The 9,703-nt window shown below is 51.0% G+C and overlaps 1 protein-coding gene across 1 annotated transcript in view; it reads right to left on the bottom strand.

The window, feature by feature from the left end:
• Nucleotides 1-711: 711 nt before the first annotated feature.
• Nucleotides 712-9,703, bottom strand: part of setd3 (SET domain containing 3, actin histidine methyltransferase) — a 30,315-nt gene continuing 21,323 nt past the window's right edge. The window contains 4 exon segments of the mRNA XM_084438565.1: nucleotides 712-3,206; nucleotides 4,123-4,283; nucleotides 6,006-6,091; nucleotides 9,376-9,542. Of these exon segments, the coding sequence (XP_084294691.1) occupies nucleotides 2,055-3,206; nucleotides 4,123-4,283; nucleotides 6,006-6,091; nucleotides 9,376-9,542 (1,566 nt within the window). The 3' untranslated portion in view covers nucleotides 712-2,054.

Genomic DNA, 9,703 nt, shown 5'->3' with positions numbered 1-9,703 from the left:
CCCCCCACACCCACACACACACCAAACCAGAGCGCTGTTGGTAAACACGTGCATGGCGAGTGGTCTTCCCTGGCCGGCGGGCTGGGCTGGGGCCCATTCTATATTAATAGGGTGGGCGAGTGTATAATTGATGGGGCAGGATTACTTGGGAGCACGGGTCCCAGACCTGCTCCTCGTCCTCACGCTGGCTCTCCCAGCCCTGACACAGCCCTCCCTAACACCACCGGACATGTGCAGACCCCACCCCTCTCCGCTGCCCACCCGCACGCGCATTATTATAATATATTCAAGGATTAAAGGGGTTTTATCTCGGAGCCACAGGAATTATGAAGAGGGAATTTCAAAATTTAATTGCTCCGAATTAAATGATTCAAGATAATGTTTCTTTTATAAATTCGTAATAGGGCCAGGGGGCTGAAGTAGGGTGAAAATACATTAGATAAAACTTTTCCCCCTCTGAACAAAAGAGGAGGAGGAGGGGGGGGGGGCGGCGACCTCGCCTCTCTGGAGGAGGGAACGGGCCAATGGGAGGACGACCACAAAGAAACGCGCTCAGGAGGAAGAACAACACCAGGACACGGCTTTGAGGTGAGAAATGAGATGAACTTTAATCTCTGGCTGTTCAGCGTGGACAGCTTCTGGACACGCTCCAAAAACAGGCTGTTCTGTAAAATCTCCCTTCTTCACGCAGAGATCATGACCCCTGACCCCTGACCCCGACGGCTGCGTGGTCGTCAGGCGAGGGGTCGGCGGAGAACGCTTAACGTCTCCAGGGGGAACTACTGTAGAAGGTTAGTCGCTGTTTTTATTAAGAAAAGCAGCATGTAGACCGAGACCGATGAGGGTTGAAACTCTTTGCGTATAAAATGCAGGGTTGTAAAAGAAAGTGCCAAAGCAAATATTTTACAGATACATCTCAAATGAATTTGGACACAACTAACCCCCATTCAGAGTTAGACTCTACAGACACACACCACTACTAAAGGATGAAATAACATTCTGAAGCAAGTGGCTATCTAAGTATGTCCAGGTGTCTGCCGAAGCTCCGCATGATTTTTCAACATTAAATGTTAACAGGAACCAATGCTGAAAATACAGTGTGGATGTCAACAAATAGAAAAACAATCATGAAACAACCCAATCAGAATATAGCAGAGTAGTATACAAGTGTCTTCATGGTTTTAATGCTGTCCAACTGAACAGTCCAAATTGAAATGGGTAAAAAGCAGTTATGTCAAATAAAGTGATCCATTTACAGGTAATGTTTGGCTGAGGTTTGAATTTTCATCTCCTTTCTGACCATATATGGCTTTCTCTTAAGGTGAGCACAGACGATCCCCTCATCTCCGATGACATCAGAGGTCATTACAGCAACTTGAGCGCTGAGGTACATTCTTAAAGTTATCGGACAACTCAAAATCATCCAAATCATACTCATCTCATCCCACTCAAACGTCAGCACATTTGAAATGGGACACACTCATAGCTGGGAAATCTTGCGACAGCCGATTTCAGCCAGATTCCTTCAGTTGTGTTGTTTGAAGAGGCTTTCAGAGAAAAGGGTGAGTGCGGAGTGAGAGAAGTGGTCTCAATGGAGACCCCAGCCCTCCGGAGAGAGGGGCTGAAGTCATACCATACCTAGAGAGACCAACAACAGTAACAAACTCATTCAAAGAATTATGGGAGGATATTTTGGCTTTCCGGAGAGAACATGCAACTAACTCAAACATTTAGTTTGTCCACCCAAGAGTGGCGAAGACGACCGCGAAGGGTATGTATTCATGTCAACAAAACAACAAAGCCGGATTTCATAAAAATGACGACTGCTCAGAAGTGTGAGAAATGCACTGCTAATCAACTGGCAGCTTCTGCAGGCAACAACTAACAAAAGCCACGTTAGACAAACGGACAGTGAACAGTTCTGCCATTTTTTTTATTTTTTAAATGTATTTAAATTTGTTTCAGCTCCCTCTTTATTTCTGAGTCACTTATGAGAGACAAAAATAAATAAATAGCAAGGGGCTGTGGCTTCTCTTCCACAATCAGCGAGATATCTATTCACTCTTCTCTTTGGATTCGTCTTCAGTTCGTTCGGCACTTAGGTTATCGACTTCTTTCGTGTGATAAGTAGCCTTGTCATTTTTCTTTTGAACTTCCCGGGCTGGGTTAGCATCTTGCGTTGAGTTAGCATTTTTGCTAGTGTCCGACATTGAGGTAGCATCTTCACCAACTTCCTGAGGCAGGCTAGCCTCTTCATTAGCCTCCTGTATCGGGCTAGCGTTTCCGTTAGCCTCCGCGGTTGGGCTAGCATCTCCCTTAGCCTCCGCTGTCGGGCTAGCATCTCCCTTAGCCTCCGCGGTCAGGCTAGCGTTTCCGTTAGCCTCCGCGGTTGGGCTAGCATCTCCCTTAGCCTCCGCTGTCGGGCTAGCATCTCCCTTAGCCTCCGCGGTTGGGCTAGCGTTTCCCTTAGCCTCCGCTGTCGGGCTAGCGTTTCCGTTAGCCTCCGCGGTTGGGCTAGCGTCTCCCTTAGCCTCCTCGGTTGGGCTAGCGTCTCCCTTAGCCTCCTCGGTTGGGCTAGCGTCTCCCTTAGCCTCCGCGGTCGGGCTAGCGTCTCCCTTAGCCTCCGCGGTCGGGCTAGCGTCTCCCTTAGCCTCCGCTGTCGGGCTAGCGTTTCCGTTAGCCTCCACGGTTGGGCTAGCGTCTCCCTTAGCCTCCACGGTTGGGCTAGCGTCTCCCTTAGCCTCCGCTGTCGGGCTAGCGTCTCCCTTAGCCTCCGCGGCCGGGCTAGCGTTTCCGTTAGCCTCCGCGGTCAGACTTGCATCTTCTTTCGCCTCCTCAGTCGGGCTGGTGTCCGTACCGTTGGCCACCTTTCCGTTCCCGTTGACCAGGGGCACCCCGATCTGCTCGTCCTCCTCCGCCTGGGCCAGCGCGTCGCTGAGACCCAGCTCCTGCTCCACTCCCTGCACCTCCTCCAGCTTGCGGAGGATGATGGGCAGCTTGGCGTCGGCGTTCTCCAGCAGGGCGATGTCGCTCTCCTCGTAGCGGGGAAGCGGGGCGCCCTCCTCCAGCTGCTTCTGGAAGTGCAGGCGCTTGGACCTCCCGCTGGCCGACGCCCGCTCCAGGATCTGCTTCTCGGCCAGACGGAGCTGGACGGCCACGCGCGAGTGGAGGGACAGATCGGGCTTCTCCAGCTCGGATCGGTCCTCCTGGACAACACAGGGACAAGGGGACGATGAATGATGATGGAGGAGGAGGAGAGAGAAATGGAGGGATGGAGGCAGAGAGGAGGGAAGGGAGAGGGAAACCGACAGAGAAAGAGAGGACGTTGAATCACCTCAGTGTATCGCCGTCATTACAAAAACCACCCTGGCCAAGAACATCTAGCATGTAGGCAACTTCTCTGTAGCTATTTGTGCACTCTCCTGTTAGTCATGTCTCTCTTATGAAGTATTAAGCCCAAGTTTACTGCTCTGTAAATGTTAGCCAATAGACAAACATTTTCCAGGAGTGTCTCACTGAGAGAGTTTTTCAGCTTGCTTTTCTGGCCCCCAGGTGAAAGTGTTTTTTTGCTTCCCTCTGGAATATGTAGGGGTGGAATCTATGATATGCTATACTCTCTGTAAAGCACATTGTGTTGCCTCTGTGTACTGTATGAAATGCGCTATACAAACAAAGTTTGATTTGATTTGATCTTAAATGTCGCTTCAAATTGAAAACCAGAGCTGTGTTTGGAATCGCTCCCTCGTTCCCTCACTCCCTATTCCCTATATAGGGTTCACCATGTAGTGAACTACCTAGGGAACGGAGAACATGTAGGGTACATGGCCCTGCAAATCAAGGTGAATTGTGGGTAATAAATAGTGGACTATATAGAGAACGAAAATTCTGTGGAGAATTCGGACACTACAAACAAAATGGCTGACGCCCTATATAGTGCACTATATGGTGAATAGGGAGCGATTCGGAACACAGCTCAGGCCATGGTGCTAGGGCACGGCCACGCCCGGAATATAGTGCACTATATCGTGAATAGGGAGCGATTCGGAACACAGCTCAGGCCATGGTGCTAGGGCACGGCCACGCCCGGAAGGCAGGCTTGCCACGCCCAGAAGGCAGGCTGACCTCAGAGGTGGTCTTGTAGGTTTTGAGCAGCAGGGCGGCCCTAGTCTCCAGGAAGGTCCACAGCTTGATCTCGTTCTCCCAGCTCACGGGGAACTCGGTGTTCCCCAGGGTGAAGATCTTGTTGATGGCGTGTTCTCCGAGGAGGTAGTCCTTCAGCTCCTCTGGAACAGGGAGGAGAAACGCGTTGAGACTCAAAGACAGAGGTTAGAGACGACAAAACCAGAATGGTTTCATCTAAAGTGGATTCAGATGTCTTTTTGCACGTGTGGCTGATCAGTGAATATCTCAGTAAATGTGACATAGCCTACATGTGTAATATGAACTATTACTGATTTTGTGCTTTGAGCTAGTCTTGTTAACATTTGTTGTCATTGTTGTAGAGGTTGTTATTGTTGTTTTTTGTTGTCATTGTGTATCGAAACCTTTATGTTTAGTTGTGTATCGTAACCTTTATGTCTTGTTTTCAGGAAACTGTGTTGCTGCCACTCTTGGCCAGGATTCTCTTGTAAAAGAGATTTTAATCTCAATGAGTTTTTAACCTGTTTAAATAAAGGTATATATACATGTACACAACAGAGAACATTGAAAGAAATGTGATCCCTGAACAAGACGATCTACTTTCACAGCCTAGATCCTAGATCCCGGGCGGCGGGAAACGAAGGCCATGTTCTGCCTGGAGGTCCAGCGCGCCATGTTGGCGCTACCTGCATGGCCAGTCTCCAGCAGCCCAGACGATCCGTTTGCTTCACCGGGAACGGATCTAGAACAGACTTCAACGCGGTGGCATCTAGCGTTCAGCCTGATTAGCAGGTGAAGGGCGGGGCGCCCCCCCCCCGGGGTCGACGGATAGAACTGTGAACGGTTCACTTTCCGAGCCCTTTAGCCGCGCCTGATTTCGATCCGGGCTGTTACGTAATTCTGCTTTGACGGCGCGAGAAGATAAAAGGGAGAGAGAGAGAGAGAGAGAGAGAGAGAGAGAGAGACGAGCGCCTCGAGTGTTGCGCACGCTACGTCCTAGTGTCACATCTGTATAAGAACAAGCCCCCCTCCCTCCCCCACCAAGGGGCTGGGGGGCCATTTTAAAAAATTAACATGCAGCAAGAGAGCGTGAATAATATATGGCGGCCTGAGGAGGAGTCTTCGCCGGAGGAGGAGGCGGCCTCGCTCGCTGGCGTCGGGGATTTATGACAGCGCCCGCCTTCCTGCGTTGACGACGCCCATGAATATTTCAGATCCCGGCGGATCGCTCCCCTCCCAACATCTGGTGGCCTGCCTTGATCAATTAACCACCTAGGGGAGGGGACAGAGAGACCGTCCCCTCCATCCCCCCCTGTTCTCCTTCTCTCTCCTCTCCACTCCCCTGTTCTCCTCTCCCTCTCCTCTCCACCCCCCGTTCTCCTTCCCTCTCCTCTCCTCTCCCCCACGCTGCAGCCCCCCCCCCTCCTCCCTGGGGACTCTGGAGGAAGCAGGCGCGTGGCGGTAGCTTGCTGGAGGAGTATGTTGGGGAAAGAGTGCTGGTGTGTGTGTGTGTGTGTGTGTGGAAGTTGTGTGTCAGGGTTTGTGACTGTGGCGAAGGGGATCCACTGGGAAAGTCCCCATTCCAGGTTTGAGGATGGAGGGGTGTGTGTGTGTGTGTGTGTGCTGTATCTGTTTCTGTGTGTGTGTGTGTACTGTATCTGTTTGTGTGTACTGTATCTGATTCTGTGTGTGTGTGTGTGTGTGTGTGTGCGCGTGTGTGTGTGCTGTATCTGTTTCTGTGTGTGTGTGTGTGTGTGTGCGCGTGTGTGTGTGTATGTGTGCTGTATCTGTTTCTGTGTGTGTGTGTGTGTGTGTACTGTATCTGTTTCTGTGTGTGTGTGTGTGTGTGTGTGTGTGTGTCTTACCCTCGGTCATGCAGAAGACTCTGAGGAAGGCCAGTAGTTGGGCAGAGATGGGAGGTTCGCTGCAGTGCAGAGCAAAGATACTACACCTGAGAGAGAGAGAGAGAGAGAGAGAGAGAGAGAGAGAGAGAGAGAGGGAGAGAGAGGGAGAGAGAGGGAGGGGGAGGGAGAGAGAGAGAGAGAGATAGAGAGAGAGGGAGGGAGAGAGAGAGAGACAGAGATAGAGAGAGAGGGAGGGAGAGAGAGAGAGAGAGAGAGAGACAGAGGTAGAGAGAGAGAGGGAGAGAGAGAAACAGAGACAGAGTGAGAGAGAGAGAGAGAGAGAAACAGAGAGAGAAACAGAGACAGAGTGAGAAATAGAGAGAGAGAGAGAGGGAGGGAGAGAGAGGGAGGGAGGGAGAGAGAGAGAGAGAGAGAGAGAGGGAGAGAGAGAGAGAGAGAAATCCCCACTTAGATCAGCCACAAAATGACCTCCTGCCTCTTCAAGACCCTTTAATCCAACGTCAACTAAAGATGAGGATACACTACAAGTGGAGTGGCAATTTAGCACAGAAATCTGTAAGTGTATGAGGGGTACAGATTTAAATCAGCAAGTGTATGATGAGAACAGACTTCTCCCGATCCGAGTCGGAGCGAGTCGGAGCATATGAAACATGTTTGATATTTTTTTGCAGATTCTGGACGCAATCGTGTAGTGTAAACTCGTCAGTCGTTAAATGTGCGATACCCAGTTTTTCAGTTGTCAAAAATCATCAGAAGCCAGTCGTCTAGTGTATACTCCCAGTGGTCTAGTGTATACTCCCAGTCGTCTAGTGTATACTCCCAGTGGTCTAGTGTATACTCCCAGTGGTCTAGTGTATACTCCCAGTCGTCTAGTGTATACTCCCAGTCGTCTAGTGTATACTCCCAGTCGTCTAGTGTATACTCCCAGTGGTCTAGTGTATACTCCCAGTCGTCTAGTGTATACTCCCAGTCGTCTAGTGTATACTCCCAGTGGTCTAGTGTATACTCCCAGTGGTCTAGTGTATACTCCCAGTCGTCTAGTGTATACTCCCAGTCGTCTAGTGTATACTCCCAGTCGTCTAGTGTATACTCCCAGTGGTCTAGTGTAGACTCCCAGTCGTCTAGTGTATACTCCCAGTGGTCTAGTGTATACTCCCAGTGGTCTAGTGTATACTCCCAGTGGTCTAGTGTATACTCCCAGTGGTCTAGTGTATACTCCCAGTGGTCTAGTGTATACTCCCAGTCGTCTAGTGTATACTCCCAGTGGTCTAGTGTATACTCCCAGTCGTCTAGTGTATACTCCCAGTGGTCTAGTGTATACTCCCAGTCGTCTAGTGTATACTCACAGTCGTCTAGTGTATACTCCCAGTCGTCTAGTGTATACTCCCAGTCGTCTAGTGTATACTCCCAGTCGTCTAGTGTATACTCCCAGTCGTCTAGTGTATACTCCGTCGTCTAGTGTATACTCCCAGTCATGTCATAATCTGTTGTGAAAGTCTTCTAGAGTATCCGAGTCTTAAAGCGTATTCATGTACTGTGACTGGACACACAGAACCCAAGCGCTGGACACAGAGAACCCAAGCGCTGGACACAGAGAACCCAAGCGCTGGTCCTGATCCACAACACCACATTCATAAGCATCAACTCCTGCATCCTTCACATTCAATATGACGAGGAATATTTCTTTGCTTTGAATCCAGGCCCTTCAGATAGAGATGGAAGAGAGAGATCTAGAGAAAAGAAACACAGAAGGATTGTGTCTCCCCGTCGTGTCGCAGACGAAGGCAATTTCACAGAGGGCAATATTTTCCTGAATTTCACCAAATTGATCAATGTGACAATAGACACGCTCGACATTATTACATCGCAAACGTATTAGAGGCCGGCTCTCGCAGTGTTACTATCAAATTACCCCTCCGCCATCTCCACCGCCACACTGCACCCCGGCGAAGAGAGTTAACTCTTTAGAACAAAGACTACTTTGAGACACAAAGGCCTTGCTCAAAACGCCGGGGTGATCCGTGGGCTTTAGGCTGACCGCTCAAACGAGAACACGACGTCCGCCATACTGTTCTGACCAGCGCAGCCTGCTCAGATCCAGAAAGGGGAACAGAACGGAGGAACGAACAAACAAAAGAAATTAAATTAAGCATTTGAAGTAGGGCAGACGAAGACCACCTCAGAAAAACAACACCCCCCCCCCCCCCCTATTCCCTCATTCGGCGACAGTGGTGCCGTTGCCGCTTCCTTTGAAACGATACATCACCCTATCTGTCAGTTTAATAGAGCGGCGACGATGGGGAATCTCGCCTTTCATTTCCACTGTTGAGACGTAGCGTGTCATCAATAAGAGATTAAAAGGCGCCTGATTAAAAATGCCAGTGAGAGGAGGGCTGCGTGATATTAGGGTAATGATAAAATGATTAAGCTCGGGGCTGATTGAAGCGTAGCGGCGGGCGTGGATGATGCACGCGGGCGTGGATGATGCGTGTGGGCGAGGGAAAAGACGTTTCAAAGTTCACGCGGCCGGCGCCGCAAATGGACTTCTGATGGTTTTGAGTTATCGTCCGTGGTGTGCGGAGACGTGTTTGTGAACGCTGTGTGGGATCCACAGGGATCTCTCTCTCAACCACAGGGATCTCTCTCTCAACCCCGGGATCCACAGGGATCTCTCTCTCAACCCCGGGATCCACAGGGATCTCTCTAAACCCCAGGGTTCCACAGGGATCTCTCTCCATCCAGGGTTCCACAGGGATCTCTCTCAACCACAGGGATCCACAGGGATCTCTCTCAACCACAGGGATCCACAGGGATCTCTCTCTCAACCCCGGGATCCACAGGGATCTCTCTAAACCCCAGGGATCCACAGGGATCTCTCTCTAAACCCCAGGGATCCACAGGGATCTCTCTCTAAACCCCAGGGATCCACAGGGATCTCTCTCTAAACCCCAGGGATCCACAGGGATCTCTCAACCCCGGGGTTCCACAGGGATCTCTCTAAACCCCAGGGATCCACAGGGATCTCTCTCTCCAGGGATCCACAGGGATCTCTCCACCCTGCGCGCTCTCATCTCAGGGGTCCACTGGGGTTAGAAGATCCACGCCGAGCACCGACCACCGGGTCCTACCCAGGTCACACGTCTGTGGATTCCTCTAGAAAACCTGCCTGGGTTTTTAGGTCAAAGGGGACATTTTGACCGTTTGTTATTGGGCCCCGAAATCAGTCATGGCTCGGCGTGTTGGTTTATACACCACAGACATGGTGGTGTTGTTGTTGTTGACCAGACGGCCGGGAGGCTGGCGGGGTCGGGGGTCAGGGGTGGCGGGGTCGGGGGTGGCAGGGGTCGGGGGTTAGGGGTCGGGCACTTACGCGGGGATGCCTGCGCGGGCCAGCACCTCGGCCTTCATGGCGTACAGACGCTCGCTCTTGCTCACGCCAAGCTTGATCTTCACCCGGTCGTGGGCGTTGTCCTCGAAGAAGAAGCCGTTGTGGATGACGAACTCGGCGTTGGAGCGCGTGCCGTAGAAGATGTAGATCTGAGAGAGAGAGAGAGCGGCGGAGAGAACAGCAGAGAGAGACGTCAGCAGACGGGAGAGACACACCCCAGACAAGCACCTCCTAATAACACAGCGTCTACCAGCTAGCTAAGTGGTAATAGGTTCTAGCTTATTCTGTAACACACACTGATTGAGAGTAA

Source organism: Borostomias antarcticus, assembly GCF_949987555.1.
Source record: "Borostomias antarcticus genome assembly, chromosome: 5".
In the NCBI taxonomy this organism is placed as follows: domain Eukaryota; kingdom Metazoa; phylum Chordata; class Actinopteri; order Stomiiformes; family Stomiidae; genus Borostomias; species Borostomias antarcticus.
This window is presented reverse-complemented; position numbering and strand designations above follow the sequence as displayed.